The sequence below is a fragment of the Eumetopias jubatus genome, unplaced genomic scaffold (genome assembly GCF_037043125.1).
Source record: "Eumetopias jubatus isolate StellerSeaLion01/CBP00866 unplaced genomic scaffold, mEumJub1_p1.0 scaffold_6, whole genome shotgun sequence".
Taxonomy (NCBI): Eukaryota; Metazoa; Chordata; class Mammalia; order Carnivora; family Otariidae; genus Eumetopias; species Eumetopias jubatus.
In genome coordinates this window covers 75,790,880-75,811,409 of record NW_028274812.1, presented here as the reverse complement: position 1 = coordinate 75,811,409, position 20,530 = coordinate 75,790,880, and the positions used below count along the sequence as shown (strand labels likewise).

The 20,530-nt window shown below is 33.0% G+C and overlaps 1 protein-coding gene across 3 annotated transcripts in view; it reads right to left on the bottom strand.

Annotated features, from left to right (window-relative positions):
- IBTK (inhibitor of Bruton tyrosine kinase) overlaps positions 1 to 20,530 on the bottom strand; it is a 108,096-nt gene that overhangs the window by 41,844 nt on the left and 45,722 nt on the right. For 2 of the 3 annotated variants that reach the window (XM_028108088.2, XM_028108090.2), the window contains exons 11-19: positions 18,342 to 18,519; positions 16,547 to 17,146; positions 15,314 to 15,400; positions 14,413 to 14,495; positions 14,290 to 14,327; positions 13,748 to 13,844; positions 6,349 to 6,450; positions 3,646 to 3,763; positions 400 to 460 (exon numbers count right to left, since the gene is read on the bottom strand). In XM_028108088.2, coding sequence (XP_027963889.1) covers positions 400 to 460; positions 3,646 to 3,763; positions 6,349 to 6,450; positions 13,748 to 13,844; positions 14,290 to 14,327; positions 14,413 to 14,495; positions 15,314 to 15,400; positions 16,547 to 17,146; positions 18,342 to 18,519 — 1,364 coding nt within the window. The remainder of the gene's footprint in view (positions 1 to 399; positions 461 to 3,645; positions 3,764 to 6,348; positions 6,451 to 13,747; positions 13,845 to 14,289; positions 14,328 to 14,412; positions 14,496 to 15,313; positions 15,401 to 16,546; positions 17,147 to 18,341; positions 18,520 to 20,530) is intronic. The other variant, XM_028108089.2, reaches the window with a different exon arrangement.

Below are 20,530 nucleotides of genomic sequence, written 5' to 3'. Positions count from 1 at the left end.
GTTTACAATGGGAAAAACTAATTAGATTCATTCATTTATTCTAAAAAACTGTCAAAAAAAAACTTTTCAAAAAAGCTCTACTTTATTATCAAATACAAATTAATCCATTTCTTAGGGATCATGTGAATCCATGTTTTTGTACTGTCCTGACCTTTGGTAATGAAAGACTCAAAAAGCTTTCAATAACTTTCATTTATAAAGGAATTAGATAATTTTATCATTAAATATTTTCAATTTTGATTATCATACTAATCTGTGGGATCTGTAAAAAAATTTATATCCTCATTTTTAAAAGATCCTAATATATTAGAATTCATTAGGAAATTATTCCACTGAGAAGTCTGACCTAACAGTACTACTTTAGTTTGATCATATTATTGAAAAAAACATAAACCTTACCATTTTCCTATAAAACACAGAAAGATCCTTCAAAACATCATCACTTAAAACATCAAGAGACCTAAGAAACAAGATACAAAATTCTATCTTAAGACTTAAGTAACTTAATACTTATCAAGATTTTCAAATATGTAGAGATATTTTACATTGCTGAATAAGTAACAATTATTTTTTAAATCATTAATATGCCGGCTGCTACACATTCTTTTGGAAGTATGTAGAGTTGTATATTTCAAATAAACAGCAATATATATAGACAAACATCTTCAATAAAACTCAACTCTTAGAAAAGATTTCCTATCATTTGTATTGTAGCAAAATAACAACTAAAGTTCTTCCTCGACATCCCAATAAATCCATCAAAAGTTAAAAATCTCTTAAGTCAAAAATACATTTAAATATACCCACTTACTGAACATCACAGCTTAGTCTAAACTACCTTAAACATGCTCATAACACATACATTAGCCTACAGTTGAGCAAAATCATCTAATACAAAGTCTATTTTACAATAAAGTATTGAATATCTTATGTAATTTATTAATTACTGCATTGAAAGTAAAAAACAAGTCTGTCAGTTGTTTACACCCTTGTGTTCCTGTATGTCACTGGGAACTGTGGCTCACTGCCACTGCCCAGGATCACCAGAGAGTATCGTACTATTTATCACTAGCATGGGGAAAAGATCAAAATTCAAAGTACAGTGTGTACTAAATGTGTATCACTTTCACGCCACTATAAAGTTGAAAAATCCTAAGTCAAACCATGGTAAATCAGGGACCATGTATTCACTTTCCAACGTTCCAATCTCTAGCTACAGGAGTGCTATACTGATAGAACAATGGCCTATCACAATACCTTAATTCTATCTAGAACTATCAATGCTACCAGTTACCTGCATGACTCTGAGCAACTCACTTTACCTCTCTGGACTTTAATATGTTCATGATGCATAAAATAATGGTTTGGACTAGATCAGATGTATTCAAAGTAAATTTCAAGGAACTCTCAAGTTCCAAAGAGATACTTTTAAGGCATCAGTGAAAACTTAAATCAAAGTTTACATTCTAAAATATATTTTAAACTGTTTTTACAAATGCAAAACAACTTGCCTAATCAAATCTGTACCATACCAGTTTTAACACTTTGACGATAATTAACCTGTGATGTTATATCAGTTTGGTGCAGCTTTCCTTTTTTAACATCTCTGTACATATTTATTTATACTCCTAGGAAACATATTTGATAAGGAATGGTTAAATTTGTACAAATTTTTGTTTTAATGCAAGTTACGCATACCTACTCACGTAAAATTATACAAGTAGACATCACCACAGCACATGTACCATTTTTAATGATTCACATGATACATTTGTCACAACTTAACAACTGAACAATGGTACTAAGACACATCATTTTCCAATATCATATTTTAGATTTGGTGCTTGTTTTGCATTTTGGTTGAGTCTTATCTGACAAACTGAATGAGCTTAATTTGGCAAGGCAAAGTAAAAAAAAAAAAGACTGCTTTGATTACAATTATTAATGTAACGTCAGCAAAGAAATTTATTCTGAAACCCTAGCCAGGTTCTGATACTAAAATACCGGAGGCATTTTAAATCACATTGTCTAGGGGTGCCTGGGTGGCTCAGCTGGTTAAGCCTCTGCCTCTGGCTCAGGTCATAATCTCAGGGTTCTGGGATCGAGACCCACGTCAGGCTCCCTGATAAGCAGGGAGTCTGGTTCTCCCTCTGTTCCTCCCCCCTACTTGTGTGCAGGCTCTCTCTCTCTCTCAAATAAATAAATAAGTAAATAAATAAACAAGATCTAAATAAACAAATAAATAAGATCTTTTTAAAAATAAAATAAATAAAATAAAGTCACATATGTCTAATATCCCATAACATTAATTTGCATTTGAAAAGCATTTTCACAAAATAACAAAGCATTATATTGCCAAAAGAATTTCCTCTGAATTGCACCCTATGTAGCAATTATTAAGAATCTGTTAGTGATTCACCTCTAAAAATCAGAACACTTTTATTTCAATCATATTTTAGAATTAGTTTCATTAAAGAGTATCCTGACTTTGAAAGGTGAGATAGCAAAAATCTGTTACCATTTATAATAAATTATATGGATCAAGATTTTGATTCTTTGCAAAAAATGGTTCCTGGGTTTTCTCATCTGTAATATGAGGATATAAAAAGAATCTACTTCATCAGAAGGTTTCCATGAAAATCAACTGAGTGCATAACACTTTTAGAATGCTCCCTGGCACACAGTATTAGTTATTATTATGACTAAAACAAAATACAGAAATAAATGATAGTGAAGCTTCAAAAATGCCAAGTGACATGAAGAACTCTCATCTAAAACTTATGTTCACCAAAACACTCATTTTTCTCACCGACTTTATAGTAATAAAAATTTGACCTTATATTAAAAAATAAATCTGTAAATTTATTTCATTAGATTCCACTTAAACAGTTGAAAACAATCCCTCTAATTCTAAAATACCTACAATTTCTAAATTATTACCATTTATCAAATTTTCTTCAATCCAAGTAAACATCAATAGTATGAAATACTAGCTTATAAAATAGGGTGGATATGTTTAGCCAATTGTTTTATATAAAATGTGTCGTTTTTCTAAGAATCATTACTCACTGATTTCAACATAAAGACTTGAGTATTCATACCAGCTTGCAACAAATTAAACCAACTAAATTTTTCAGGCCATCAGCTGCAGCCTAAGTTTGACTAAAGCAGCAATATGTCATATAAGAAATATCCAGAGAGAAAAATACAAAGAGAAAAGGAAATCAACTAGTAACAAATTTTTCACATGCTTACATGTGAAATAATTATGTGCTGTCTTAATTAGTATTATATATAGTTTCCAAAAGCCTAGGTAACAATTATAGTTGTAAATCAGCCTAAACCAGAAAAGAGATGCATACATATAAAGAAAATACTTGTTATAACATTTTCCCAAAAATTTCCAAGAATGGAAGCTCTCCATTAAGGTCAAGAATTTTGTCTGTTTTGTTCACTGTTGTATCTTAGCAGTGGCTGACATATATTAGGCACTCAAATACTGATGGAAAAACTGAATCCCCTTACATTTTTATTTTCTACAAAGCTGTAATTTATCGTTATGCCTTTTTAAATTACTAACAAATCTGCTATTATATATAAGTAATTGCTTTTGCAACAGTCATATAATGTATGCACCCAACCTACCTTGCTTCAAGTAAGGCGGCCATATTCAGTCCTATAAACTGTAAACAAGACAGTTTCAATTGTTCAGCATTATACACTGCTGCAAATTCCAGTACCATAGCAGCATTCTTAAGGGTAACTACAAAGAAAAGATACTCAAAATGAGCTGAAAGTCATGTTACTACAGCAAATACAATATACTTATTTTTAAAGTTGTCAGCTTTGAACATTAACAACAAGGAAAACTGAAAGTAGTTTCTTGCCAAAATAGCTTATACTAAGGCAAATTTAGAATGCTCTTTTCCATCCCAGGGTGCCAAAGTAATTTTAAATGATTGGTTATGAGGAAAAATAAGCACACCAAAAGAAAATACAGATGATGTGTTACAGTGTCATCTAAAAGCAAATACATAAGAATTGACAATCTTCCACCTAACATTTTTAGAATAGTTTTAACTTCCATCGATAAACAACTTTCCTCTTCATTTATATAGCACAGAATAGTTATTCTCTCTTCTACAAAACTAAAAAGATCTTAAGACTAAGAGAAACTAGGGGCACCTGGCTGGCTCAGTCAGTAGAGCCTGCAACTCTTGATCCTCGGGTGGGACTGAGCCCCATGTTGGGCATCAAGATAACTTAAAAAAATTAAAAAATAAAATATGCTTAAAAATAAAAAATAAATTTTAAAAAAGTCAAGGGTAATGTTAAGGGTGATTTTAAAAAAAGACTAAGCAAAACTGATGAAATCAGTCTATAAAATATATTTACATTGAGTAATCCATCAGAATTTTATGTGAGTATATTTATATAAACAAACACACACACTATATATTTGGAAAATAATTACATTTAAATATGACTGTATTATTATTCATGCCAGTGCAGAATTTGGCATACTGTATAAAAGATTCTGGATTTTATTACAATCCTAGTAGCTTTATATACAAAGTGTCCTATTTTGCTAGAGACCATCTCAGAATATTCTACCTACCTAGCTTATAACTTTGGCTTCCCAAAGCCCTCCATTCTTTATTTACTGTGAGTTCTAACCAACAGAGGGACACAACTTTTCTATACCTGGCTTACTCCACATTTGTTTTTCTTTCTTCCTTGTAACTCTGTCAAAAGGTATAAATGCAGTCAAAAGTGGTCTTTGTCCCACTCCTAACCAAACCTAAAGTTTCTACTAATTATGAAACCAAAGTCTCCCATTTCACAAAAATGGCTCATACAAAAATTTTAGAGTTGTTCAACTGGGAACAAGGACTGCCCAATACTGAGAGACCAGACTTCTATTGAACACTTCTCTTGCTAGGTTCTAGGATAATCAAGATATTCATTTATAAGACAGTTGTGCAGCATGGGCCAAAAAAGAATATACAAGCAGTGCCAGGAAAAGTCAGCTGAGCAGCTGAAAATATCTGCAATATGTATACTTTATTCCTGTTACATTAAAATAAAGGATGTAACAAACATTTCCATTTTCTAGCTTAAAAGATTAGAACTGTTGTTCTTTTTGATAACCAAGAAGAAGATATTCCATAAAGCTCAAGAAAAGTAAGTAAATAAGACACTATAGCTAAGACAAACTATCAGCAAGTACAAATTAGAAAATCCTGACAGGAAATTCCTTCATACTTCCTAAAGTGGAAATATGACAATGAAGATGAACAAAGATAAAATTAGAATCTTTTGTATCAGGCTAAGAAAACTTAACCTTTATCCTAGAGTAAGCAATTAAAAATACCTCAAGAGAGGAAGACATAATTACTTCCAACAGAAAGATTAAAAAAAGAGAAGTGGAGAGAAAAAGGACTTAAAAGATCACTGTGACACTACACAAAAGGGATGGATATCAGTGACCTCAACTAGCATAGTGACAGAATAAAAAGGAAGGGGAAATGTGGTCAATAAATATAGTTAAGATGCATCAGTTCTGGCAACTGGAAGAATTTGGATGTAAAGAACAAAACAAAAGATAGCTTTGGGTTTCAAAAGTTGAATGTTCAAAAAGAAAGCAATGCAATTAACTGAAATAATGACGTATTCAGGGATGCCTGGGTGGCTCAGTCGGTTAAGTGTCTGCCTTTGGCTCAGGTCATGATCCTAGGGTCCTGGGATCAAGTCCCGCATCGGGCTCTCTGCTCCCCCTGCTTGTGCTCTCAGGTTGGTTTGTGGGGAGCCTGCTGCTCCCCCTGCTTGTGCTCTCTCTCGCTCTCTGACAAATAAATAAAATCTTAAAAAAAAAAATGAAGTATTCATTAAATGAAATAATGAACAGAGAAGGAAATAAGAGTTTAAGAGAAAAGAGATGTGTTTTGATCAAATACATAAATGAGAAAATTATATAAAAATTCCAGCAAATAGTAAGTAATAGGTAGCTAAACACAGACTTATAGCCAAGACCAGGGCAAAAGGAAAAAATTTCTTTCAAACACTCATCTTTGAAATTTCAAAATAAATTTCCTATCATTTTCATCATCCAAGGTTTTACATTTCAAACTTAACATATTTCAATTATAAGATGTACATATTTTCACATATTAACACATGTGAAATAAGAAATGTGCTTACAATGACACAAAATAGCTTAAATGTTTTAACATTTTTCATGATTCAGAAAAACAATGGTGCATTTTACCACAAATGGAATAATAAAGTCAATGAATAATGCTGTACCAACCTGAAAACATAGTAATATTCAAATTAAAAAATACTCACGTTTCTCAGTTAATGCTACTTCACAAATCCCTTTCAATCGAGTTATAAGAAGCTGATCAGCTACCACAAGAACACTACACACAAAATCCACATTTTGAGATTCTAAAAAAAAGAAAACAAGCAAAACTATTACTTTGTAAACATTATACCTATGAAAAAAGTTCTAAGTAATTAAGAAACAAAGATAATTATGACTATTTTCTAAATGTTGCAATGGCAACTATGATAAATAGTAATAACGTGAGAATTTTCTACCTTTAAGTAGAAAGCTGGAAAGAAACACAACAAAATGTCCTGGCTCACACTAGGACATAAAATGGGCAACTTGAATTATCTTTTTAGTCTAGGAGGCTACTAGATACATATGTTAAGAACAAACATATACATGTATATGGGGGGAGATGAATAATGATCTTAATCATTTTTGTTTTAAATAAAGAAAGTGTACACTTTCTTTTTAAACTATAGGAGTTACTTAATTTAAAATAACCTCAGTCCTGAGTAAAACTAATGGCCTTGAGCAATCACCCTGAGACACTGCCAGAATAACCAACATAAATACAAAAACAAAACAAAACAAAACAAAACCACACTAGGAAGGAAAAAAAACTAAGAAGAAAAAATGTAGAAAAATCATTTTTAACAAAGGAGGAAGAGGTGAAGTCACTGAATGGCAAACTAAGGACTACTTCCAGAACTCCTCTTCTCCACAAAAGCAATGAAGATACAATGAAAATTGTCAAAATCAACTTTTTCAAAATTCGAGGAATTAGCCAAAGGCTTACAATAATTTGGGGAATGTTGACTCAAGAAAAATGGCTGAATCTTAATTGGAACAGTGAGCAACAGGACACTGTAGCTTTTTCTATTTAAATCCTCCTCTTTCCTCCTCCACAGTAGTCTTAAAAACCAATAACCCTGCCGTCACATTGGAAACAAACAACTATAGCCATTGAAGGAGGCACAAGAGTTATGAAGCAACATTATCAAAGAACTGTCATTATTTGACATGCCTGGCAGTTCCCTGGAAATCCCACTAGCAGGGCTTGTCTTTATTTTGACCTGACTCAAAGCTTTACTGGTCTGAATAGCCTCTTCCCTCAGGGCATTTATTAAAAACAATCAATAGCAACTGTTTAACACTGAAGCTGACGAAGACAATGATAACAGATGGAGCAAACAAGAAGCAGATCAAAAAGGTTTTTTTAAAAAAAGGGGGGCACCTGGGTGGCTCAGTCGGTTAAGCGTCTCGTTCAGCTCAGGTCATGATCTCGGGGTCCTGAAATCGAGCCCCGTATCAGGCTCCCTGCTCGGTGGGGTGCCTGCTTTTCTCTCTCCCTCTGCCTGCCACTCCCCCTGCTTGTGCCCTCTCTCTCTAATAAATACAATCTCTTAAAAATAAATAAATAAAAATTTTAAAAAGGTAGGAAAAGAGATGTTGTTATGACCGGATGTTTGTGTTCCCTGAAAATTCACATAATTTCCAGTGTGGCTGTATATGGAGATAGGGCCTCTCAGGAAGTAATTAAGGATAAATGAAGTCATATAAGAGTAGAGCCCTGGTCCAATAGGATTAGGGTCCTTCTAAGAAAAGAGATAGCAAAGAGATATCTATTTCCCTCCCTCCTCCCCCCTCCCTAAACACACACACACATGCACGCACGCACGCACGCATAGAGGAAAGGTCATGTAAGGACATAACAAGAAGGCATCCATGTATAAGCCAAGAAGAAAGTTCTCACCAGAAACCAACCTTGTCAAACCCTAATCTGAGACTTCTAATCTCCAGAACTATGAAAAAATGAATTTTTTCTTTAAGCCACCTAATCTACAGTATTTTGTTATGGCAGTTCCAGCTGACTAATATGGATGTCCATAGAGGGTTTTGAAAAGTTCCAACACACTGCTGTGAATCTAGAAGGCCACACGCATACAGACGACTATATACATGCCAAGGAAAAACTTAAGGTCCTAAATTTTACCTTTGGCTGGACATGAGGCTCTACTTAAGCGGACAGTAAGAGCTAAAGCAGAGTCATAAACTGCCTGCTTGAGAAATGAAGGCATGCCCCAACATACACAAAGAACTCTGTGGCAAAGGCTGGGAATTTATTGGTTTTAGGCCTTTAAGGAAATTTCTAATTATCAGCTGACCACTAAGCTAACCCAGCAGAAACTTTAGTGGTCACACAGACAAAGAACAGAGATTTTACAGAATTAATTAGTTCAGAACAGTCAATAAACAAATAGCACAAACAATAAACCCTGGGGAGGGACGAGAATCTGATTTCAAGAGTTACCACATTATATTATGAAAAATTATGAAAGATGAAAAAAACATGTAAGTATGGTCCATATAGGAAAAAAGCAACTAAAAGAAACTGTCCCTGAGGAAGCCAAGATGCTGAACTATTAGAGTTTAAATCAGCTATTTTAAATATGTCCAAAGAATTAAAGGAAATCATGTCTTAAATTTAAAAGAAAGTATGAGGATAATGTCTCTCGAAATCAAGAACATCAATGAATAGACAGAAATTACAGGTCAATTGAAACTATCCAATCTGAAGAACAGAGAGAAAGAACAATAAATACAAATTAACAGGGCATAAGAGACCTATGGATCACCATCTAGCATATCAAGATACATATGGGAGTTGCAGGAGAAAAGAAAAAAAGGGCATAAAGAATATTTTAAGAAATAATGGCAGAGTGGGGAAAAGTAAAATGTAGAGGTTTTGTATGCAATGGAAATTAAGTCATGATTAGTTTAAAATAGACTGTTATATGCACACTGTTACATATATTATACATAAGCCTCATGGTAACCACAAAGGGAAAACCTACAGTAAATACACAAAAGATACAGAGAAAGGAATCAAAGCATATCACTACCAAAACATCATTCAATCACAAAGGAAGACAATAAGAGAGAAAGAAGGAACTATAAAAGTCAGAAAACAACTGACAAAATGGCATTAAGTCCTTACCTATCAATAATTAAATGTATTAAATTCTCTAATCAGAAGACAAAGTGGCTGAATGGATAAAGAAACAAGATTCAACTCTACACTGCCTAAAAGAGACTCATTTTACCTTTAAGAAAACACATATGCTGAAAGTGAAAGGACGGAAAAAAATATTCCATGCAAATGGTAACTGAAGGAGAGGTGGAGTGGCTACACTTCTTTCAGACAAAACAGGCTTCAGTAAGAAATAGAAGAGACAAAGAGGTCATTATAATAAAGGGGTCAATACATCAATAGGATATAACAGTTGTACATATACATACAACAAGCATACAACATTGAAGCACCTAAATACATAAAATATATATATTGAAGGCAGAAATAGTCATCAGTATAGTAATAAGAGAACTTGAATATGGATATTCATGTTCAAATATGGACAGACCATGGAGACAGAAAATCAACCAGGAAACATCAGACTTGACCAACACTACAAACCAAATGAATCTAACACACATATACAGAACATTCCATTCACAACAGCAAAATATATATTTTTCTCAGCGCACATAAAACATTCTTCAGGATAGATCATATATGAGGCCACAAAACAAGTCTTAACAACTTAAGAAGACTGAATGATACCAAGTATCTTCTCCAACTACAGTGGCATAAAACTAGAATAACAGGACGAAAATAGGAAAAAGTGTAATTATGTGGAAATTACTAAGTCAAAGAAGAAATCAAAGAGAAAGCAAAAAATATTTTGAGACAAATGAAAATGGAAATATAATATAGCAAAACCTATGGGATGCAGCAAAAGAACTTCTAACAAGGAAGTAAATACTGATAAATGCCTTAAGAAAAAAGGAAGACCTTGAAAGAACTGAGGGTTTTTACACAACAAGGAACTACAAAAAGAGGAAACAAAGCCCTAAGTCAGCAGAAAGAAGAAAATAATAAAGATTGAGCAGAGAGGGGAGCCTGGGTGGCTCAGTCAGTTAAGCATCTGACGTCGGCTCAGGTCATGATCCAAGGTCCTGGGATTGAAGCCCGCATTGGGCTCTGCACTCAGCAGGGAGTCTGCTTGTCCCTCTCCCTCTGCCCCTCCCCTGACTCATGCTCTCTTTCTCAAATAAATAAAATCTCTAAAAAAAAAAAAAAGACTGAGCAGAAACATATGACCTAGAGACACTAGAAAAAGCAAAAAAGGTCAACAAAACTAAGAGTTGGTTGTTTGAAAGATAAAATTAACAAACACCTAAGTAGAATAAGAAAAAAGATCCCTCCAAAAATAAAATTCTAAATGAAAGAGACATTACAAGTGATATCACAGAAATGCAAATTGTAAGAGAATACTATCAATAATTGTAAGCTGACAAATTGGATAAACTAGAAGAAATAGATGAATTCCTAACAACATGATCTACCAAGACTAAATCATGAGGAAACAGAAAGTCTGAATAGACCAGTAAGAGTAAGGAGACTGAATCCATAATCAAAAATCTCCCAAAAAAGAAAAGCCCTAGACTAGATGGCTTCATGGATGAATTCTACCAAACATTTAAAAGAAGAATTAACATCAATCCTCCTCAAACTTGTCCAAAAAAACTGAAGAAGAGGGGGGAACACTTCCAAACTTATTTTATGAGGCCATGATTATCCTGATATCAAAAGGAGTCAAGGACACTACCAGAAAAGAAAATTAACAGTACAATATCCCTGATGCGGGCGCCTGGGTGGCTCAGTTGGTTAAGCGACTGCCTTCAGTCAGGTCATGATCCTGGAGTCCTGGGATCGAGTCCCACATCGGGCTCCCTGCTCAGCAGGGAGTCTGCTTCTCCCTCTGACCCTCTTCCCTCTCATGCTTTCTATCTCTCATTCTCTCTCTCTCTCAAATAAATAAAGTCTTTAAAAAAAAATATCCCTGATGAACATAACTGCAAAAATCCTTAATAAAATACTAATAAACCAAATTCAACAGCATGTTAAAAAGATCATACACCATGATCAAGTGGGATTTATGCCTGGGAGCAAGGTCAATACATGCAAATCAACGAATGTGATACTATCTTAACAGAATAAAGAACAAAAATCGTATGATTATTTCAGTACATGCAGAAAATGTGTAAGACAAAATTCAACATCCATTCATGATAAAAACTTTCAACAAATTAGGTAGAGAAGGAATGTACCTCAACATAATAAAGGCCATCTATGACAAGTCCAAAACTAACATCATATTCAACAGTAAAAACCTGAAAGCTATTTGTCTAAGATGAGGAACAAGACAAGGATGCCCACTCATGCCACTGCTATTCAATATAGTACTGGAAGTCCTAGCAAGAGTAATGAGGCAAAAAATAAATAAATAAATAAAAAATAAAAGTCATCCAAATAGAAAAGGAAGAAGTAAAAAGGTCTCTGCAGATGACAAGATCTAATTCTAGAAAACCCTAAATGCACCATCAAAAATCTATTAGAAATAATACACAAATTCAGTAAAGTTGCAGGATACAAAATCAACACAAAAATCAGTTGCTTTTCTAGGCACAAGCAATGAACTATCCAAAAAAGTAATTAAGAAAACAATGTCTTTCACAATTTTATCAAAAAGAATAAACCACTCAGGAATAAATTTAACCAAGAAGATAAAAGATCTGTACTCTAAAAACTATAAAACACTGATGAAAGAAATTGAAGACAAAAATAAATGGAAAGATATCCCGTGTTCATGGACTAAAGGAATACTGTTAAAATGTCCACTCTACCCAAAACAATCTACAGATTCAATAAAATCCCATCTAAATTCCAATGGCATTTTACACAGAAATAGAGTAATCCTAAAATTTATATGGAACCAAAAAAACCCTAAATAGTCACAGTAATCTTGAGAAAGAACAAGGCTATAAACATCACACTTCCTGACTTCAAATTATGTTACAAAGCTACAGTAATCAAATATTAATGTATTGCCATTAAAAGCAGACATATATACCAATGGAACAGAATAAAGAGCCCAGACATAAACCCTCATTTTAGAGTCAATTAATCTTCAACAAGGGTATAAAGAATACAAAATAGGGAAAGGATGGCCTCTTCAATAAAGAGTATTAGGAAAACTGAACATGCACATGCAAGAAAATGAAACTGGACATACACTATATACTAAAGTCAACTCAAAATGGATTAAAGATGTAAACAAAAGACCTGAAACTGTAAAACTCTTAGAAGAAAACAGGGTAAAGATTCTAGTCTTGCCAATGATTTTCTGAATGACATCAAAACCACATGCAACAAAAGCAAAATAAGCAAGTGGAATTACATGAAACTACAAAGTTTCTGCAGAGCAAAGGGAAACAACAAAACAAAAAGGCAAACTTTGGAATGGGAGAAAATATTTACAAACCACATTAGATAAGGGATTAATATCCAAAATATATAAGGACTTCCTACAACTCAATAGCAAAGAAAACAAATAACTAAAAAATAGGCAAAAGAGCTAAATAGATATTTCTCCAGAAAAGACATACAAATGGCCAACAGGTACATGAAAAGATGCTCAATGTCATTAATTACCAGGAAAATGCAAATCAATACCACAATGAGATGTCACCTTACACCTGTTAGAATGGCTATTATTAATAAAACAAAAGGTAAGTGTTAGCAAGGATGTGCAGAAAAGGGAACACTTGTGTGCACCGTTGGTGGTAGTGTAAAATGCTACAGCCACTATGGAAAACAGTATGGAGGTTCCTCCAAAAATTAATATAAACTACCATATGATATAGCAATCCCACTTCTCGATATTTAGCCAAAGGAATTGAAATCAGGATCTTGAAGACATATCTGCACTCCCATGTTCACTGAAGCATAATTAACAACAGTGAGGATATAGAACAGCCTAAATGTCCACTGAGGGATGAATGGATAAAAAGAATGTGGTATACACATACAATTAAACACAGTAGCCCACCAGGCCTGAGTGAAGACACTTTGTAACTAAAACATTGGTGTATTACTTGAAAAAGTATATAAATGCAATCTCTCCATAAATTTTGATCCAATTCTAGTCTTTCTTTTACTTCAGAGATATTATCACAAGGGGGAAAACAAGAAAAAAACTTTTGTAAAGTATTTGTCAAAACTATTCTCTATTGTCAGTTCCTCATCTCAATCATAGAAGTAGCTGTGTATGAGACTGTTAAAGCTAATCTTAACCATGACATATAATCTTTATAGAGTTCATTTTCACATAGGTATTGAAAATTTTCTTTTTCCACTCCTTTAATATTAGTAAACATCCCTATTGCTGATTCTAAATTAAGCCTCTGTTGATGGCTTATTTCAATTAGAGTAGATATTATGATTCATGTTGATTTTGCCATTACTCAATTATGTCTTAAATATCTAAAACGTCCTCTTATTAATACCTTTTATCACCACAGCTTCATCAGTATAGAGGTAGTCCAAAATAACTTTCAGTATGTCAGAATGTATTGGCATTTCCAGAGCTGTACAAGTGGAAGCCTAAATAAAATGAAGTAAAATAATTAATTTTAAACTACAAAAAACTACTGCATTCTGACTGGAACAGAAAACTCTGAAAAGGAATCACATCAAATGCAAAAGAACATAACATTTATAAAACACAAATCTAAAATGACATACATTTAATTTTAAAAAGACTTGTAACATGGACAATCAAGAAAAATTGAAACAAAAACCAATCACACTGGTATTCCAAACACATATCCCAATAATAAAGGGGAAATTCTGACCTAAGAAGCTTTTCTGTAACAATTTTTAATTATAAATGTTGCTATTTTCCAGAAGGCTAGAGCATAAATAAAGTTTAAAACAAAAGTAAAACTGAGTTAAAATACCAGGTTCCCATTCTGAATTTCTTTAGTATGTAATTTCCCAAAAATAAAAAAAGTGATTACCAGCCATGTGGCTTCAACTTAAATCTTACCTCAATCCATGAGCTACTCAGCATACTATGAAAATATTCTGGGAGAAGAAAAAGTACAATTCATTAGAACAGTGAAACAATACTAAAACAAATAAATCAGCAACTAATAAAAAGTATACCTACCAAGTCTAGCACAAAGAACACACTTATGACAAGGAAATTCCTTTCCGTCCACTGATTTCATGGTCACATCACATAGAAATGAACTGAAAAAAAAATTTTTTTTTTATTGAAGTGAGAGTGATTTCTTTACATATTTAGCAAATAGAAAACTTATTATAGGATTTGGCTTAAGTTGATTTTCTCTTAAAGACAGCAGAGAACAAACAACTTGAGGTTTTACATACAAATAAAATACTTCATCTCCTTCCACCTGAGGAAAGATAATAAGGGCCTTACAATAAAGATAATATTTAAAAGGAACCGAATACAGATAAATATTCAAAAAAAGTCTTTCTTCTAATTTTCCTTTTGCATTACAGACCAGGTGTTAATAATATAATAGTAAGTGACATCATAGTCAAAGGTCTTTAATTCACTTTTTACAACCTATTATTTGCTAATGCACAAGTCTAGATATCTCCAGTTTCTCTTTCTCCAAAACTTTTCCCCTACCTAAAAACAAAAATTTTTAATAACATATTTAGAATAGTATATTTATTATTTATTACTGAAAAAGCTTATAATAAAGGAAATCATCATAATGATGAGTCAGTTTGGTTTTGGGTTAACATCATTTCCTACATATTGAAAAATACAAAATTTGGGCAAGGAAAAATAAAAATAAAAATTTTTTTCATTAGAAAATAATTTAAAAATGAACTGTTTCAATGTCTTATTGAGCAGTTAATACTTTATCCATTTATCTCAACATCTCTCCAACATTTCTAGAAACGAAGACTAGTAAAGATAAAAGGGTATCTATTCATATATTTTGCTTCATATGTCAGTAAGAACAGCTCTGTTTTCACACTTAGGTCTCAAAATCTAGAGATGAAAAGTTTATCTTCATTTCCTAACTTACCATTTTTTCTGGTTTAGCTTTGATTTAATACCAGGTTTCTTCTCAATAACATTAATTTTTCCATTTTCAAATTTGACTCCATCTAACCTATCAAGAATAGATAAAAATTAGCAGTTGATGGACCAAAACAAACAACAGAAATCCAACAAATTACCTTACATCTGAACATAATTATATAATTTATATCACCTTGAAAAGTATCTCAACAAACTCTACTCTGCATTAAAGGAGTACCATATATTCTCCTTCAATTTTACTTCAAAGTACAGTTGATCCTTGAACAGTGCAGGAGTTAGAGTCACCACTACGCCCTGCCCCCCCCAGAGTTGAAATCTGCATATAATTTTGACTCCCCCGAAACTTAACTAACACCCCACTGTTGACTGGAAGCCTTCCCAATAACATAAATAGATTTGTATGCTTACACTTTGTATGTTATATGCATTACATATTGTTTTTACAATAAAAGAAGCTAAAGAAAATGTTATTAAGATCATAAAGAGAAAATACTTTTACAGTACTATACTGAATTTATCATAAAACAATCTTAATACAAGTGAATCTGCGCAGTTCAAATCCATGTTTTTCAAGGGTCAACTGCACATTAAATATAATTACTGACAAAAAACATATCAAAGCCATAGCACAAAGCCCTTTGGTGCTTTTAACAGGAAACCTGATACATGCTCCTCCTCTACTCCTACCCCACATATTAGGTTATACCGCCACAAGCAACATACTTACCTTAAAAAAAGAGAGAATTCCAAAGAATCTGGTTTATATGACAAATCTGTCTTAGGCACTTTACACATGCTATATGACAGAACTACACCAACAATTTGAGATCACTATTACCCCTCCCTTTTATATACTGAGAAACTGAAGTTCAAAGAAACTAAGAAATCTGCCCCAGCTAGTCATATAGCATAGCATATATGCTAGGAGGCATATATAGGTCTAACTTCAAAGATAGTACTCTTTCCAGTATACCACACTGCCTACCATTCCAGATCCCTGTTACACAAACACCATGTAGAGTTCAAACCCACTAAGAGCCTCCACAGTTTTAATCCAGGGAGTCCTACAGAGATAGTTTTAGCAGAAATTGGAGAAAAAACATATCTAAAAACGAAGGAGTTGAGGGAGGGGAGAAGAGGACTAGCAAAGAAAAAGAGAAAAATTTTTAAAAGGACATAATGAGGTTCAAGAACAGATATTAAGGAGGAGCCATACCTACTACTCAAATTACTGAAACCAAATTTCTTTGCAACATTTTGCAACATTCTTACAGGATCATCTTCCCCAATATTTTTCCCTTTATTGGAAGATTTTGGTTTGCTTTTCTGCTTTTCATTGACTGTTTGAGCTTGATTACTTCTGTAAACTTCAAATGCTGACTTCTGATTATCTTCATGGCAATTCATTTTATTTGAATGAGAATTCATAGTGCCCTGATATTCTTCTGGCCTTTTGTTTAAGTTTATTCTTGGTGTGAAGCCATGAATTAAAAAATCACAAGTATCTGTGTATATAAATTGCAAAAGGTACTCAAACAAGTCAGGATGAACCTTCTCTACCACAAAGAGATGGCATCCTGCAGAATCTTCATCTTTCTGGTAAACATCTGTAAAGTCTAAAGAGGTCCCATCTGAAAGAAACAATTTCTGAAAAAAGTCAGAATGCACTGCCAAAATATATTTATGTGCAGGGAAAATTCTATTGCCAACTTGAAACGTCACATCATGTATATTGTCCGTTTCATCTGTTTCCCTTAAGAGTTTGCCAAACTCTTCAAAAAAGGATGATGACGATACAGCTGGAATTTCATAAAGGCTAGAAATGAAACAAAAATCATTTTTACTTTCATGAAAAAAAAGCATCCCTAGTCAATTCTCCTTTTAAAGTACAATTTCTTTTTTAGTTATTAAACTTATAAGATTTTAAACCTGGCGTTTCCTAAAATATAAGAATATTGCAAAGTCTTAGATACTGTATCATACTTCAAAAATGTTTTTATTCCTTTTTATATTTTTCTCCCAAACTAAAATGACAAGATTTAAGTTTTCCTTTGAAAGCAGTGTTTTTTATTTCCACAAGGAAACACAAGAATATAAATTCAAACGACCATTTCATAGAAATTTTTTAAATGACTATAACTAAACACAAATGACTATAAAACTAAAAACATCCAAAAAGAGAGTACAGTTCTCAACCTTTTGTATCCTTTTATTTTATCCTTTATCCTTTTATTTTAAGTGAAGAAAACCAAATATACAAAGAACTGAGCAAATACTTCAGGTCAAATACCAGAATAGGTTAGAAACTCAGGAAGTAAAGATAAAGATAAATACAAATACAGACATACAATCAGTCCATAACGCTGGTTCTTTCAGTACCTAAGATGGTTATCACACCTTCCCAATCCACATTTCACCCTTCCAGGTACGGAAAACAATCCTCCTGGTTTGCCCTGGATTGAGAGTTTTCCCAGTAGATGAGAGTTTGGGTGCTAAATATGGGACAGACCTAGGCAAACCAGTATGGATGGTCAGCCTACTTCTGGGACTTCTTTCTAATAGGACCCTTGATATTTATCTTAACCTGTCATCTCTCTACTAATGTGACTTAGAGAGGACTGGCACTGAGATTCACACTACCCTACAGATCACTCTATACGACCTCTTCTTTTGTTAATTTCAAGTGTTAGAAGTTTTTGTGAACTATTTTTTATATTTCTCAGAATCTGAGAACCTAGAGTACATCATAAAGTACTAAGATATAAATTTTGTGCATATACATCTTCAATGTTTTCAATAAATATCAGTTTACAAACTAAGAGAAACACTTATCATTCCCACTATAACAAATTCCACCTTTGAGTTATCCAAGTAACATTATTTTATGTCTAAAGCCTCTACAAGTCTTGGCAAAAGCATTTCAATTAAATTTGCTCCAGGAGCTACTAAAAACAAAAGAAAGCCCAGGGATTATTCCTTCCAAAAATGAAATTTAATATATACAAGTGTACCTTGTTTTAGGATCTGACTGCAGGATTGCAAAGTTGCATCCACTTGGGTCTGTGCTGATACTAACAGCTCTATGGGCAAAAGTAAGTTTCTCAAGTCGAATTCTTTCATATACACTATTTATATCAGAGACACAAGACACATCTGATGAGGAATTATGAAGATTTGATAAAATCTCTGCTAAAAAGAAAAATAAACAAACTTCCATTAATGGAGGCTTTACTGAAACTCTTAAAATGGTTTAGTAGTAAAGAAAACAGAAAAACAATTAAAACATGGAAATATCTTTCATATATAAGTCCTTTTGAAGAACTATATCCTCTCTCTCTTCAACATATTTTGCACCCTATGTACAGGCATTATACAGGGAATTTTGGTTAGTCAATTCTCAATTATCCATGATTTTATCCCTTTCAACAAACCATCTTCCACACTGCAACCAAAGTTCTTTCTAAAAAGCAAATCTAGTGTTATACTGGCTTCTAAAATTCCTCAGCTTGCATTAAAAATATGTAAACTTGGGCATTTTCATAATTTGCATGTTCATTTGTTTCCAAATATCTGAGTGACCACATTGTGCTACTGTGATACAGTGATCATCAGTCTGTCCCTAATGATACAGTGGTGAACAAGACAAGCATGTCCCTACCATCTCGGAGTACACAATCTAGCACAGAAAACAGACACTTAAACAAATGATTATATCATTACAAGTTGGATTAAGGCTATGAAACAAAAGTATGAAATCTGCATGCAAAGAAATGATTCTGGCTGCAATAGGAAGAATATTGAAAGTAATTAAAAATAAAGACAAAGAGATCATTTAGGAAACTTTAATAAGAGTCCAAAAAAAGGAATGAATAACATACACTGAAGTTGTAGCAATAAAAGTGGAGAAAAGTGGAAAGATTTCAGAAATATTTGAGATAGAAGTGACAAAACTTGGTGACTGGTCGGCTATAGGGGTGGGGGGATGTGAGATGTCAAAGGTAACCATTTACTTAGAAAACATCAAAAAGCAAATGTGGGAGCATGAGATCATGAATTCAGTTTTAGACCACTAAATCTGACTAAGATACAATTCTATGACTTCCAACATTTACAAGTCAAACCTGCATTTTGTTTACTCTCTAAAATTCACTCTATTTCAGTCTTATGGGGTTTCACTAATCTTCCCCCAAACACTCAGTTGTTGCAATTTCTACACTCTCAAAAAACCTAACATATGCATATTAGTAATTGTAAACTGTAAATAGTTATGTATATGTCTATTGTCCCTACAAACTTACAAATGTCTGAACACGGGCCTATCTTACATATATGTTGTTATCAATAAAGCGTAGCCCTGTATCTGACACCTAGTAAATCTACTTTAAATGTTTACACAACTTGCATAATCTAGAAGAAAAAAAATACAACAAATCATTAATCACTTCACTGTGGCTTTATGATTTTGAAGAACATGTTTATAATTTTCTGAATAATTATAAATGTTCCTTATATATGTCTTAGCATACAATAACTGATTTATTCATTTAACAGATGACTTAATGAGGGACTACTATGTGTCAGGAAATATACTGAATGCTAAGGATACAGTGAAACAGTCAAGGTCCTTGCCATCTTAGAGTCTGATAGGAGGCAAGCATTAGAAAAATTAATCACAAAGATAAATCCATAAAAACAAGCAAAAATGACTTGCATCATGAAAATACAAAGGGAATATGAAAAGTGAAACAGGGTACTTCAATTTAGATTGAGGGATCTGTGAAAATATCTCTGATGAAGTATAAATAAAGCTGAGATGTGAAAAAATAGAAAAAGCCTTAGGACTACTAAACAAAATTGAAAACCTGAAGGTCAATGGTGACTGGAGAGTGGTAAATGAAAGGGAGTTCAGAGACACAGACAAGGGTCAGAGCAGGAGCTTTCAGGAAAATGTTCAGGAAGTGAAACCATTAAAGAGTTTTAAACACAGGAATATTAGAATCTGATCTTAAAAGATCATTCTGATAATCAGTTGTTAAGAACAGATAAGAAGTAAGAGTACAAATAAGGAAAACCTATTTTTTGCAGTAGTCCATGTGAGTAGGGCCAGGGTGGGACCAATGAACTATGAAGAGGTAAATGAATTCTAGTTTTTCCAGAAGAAAAATCAACAGATAATAATTATGGATGAAAGAAAAAAGTT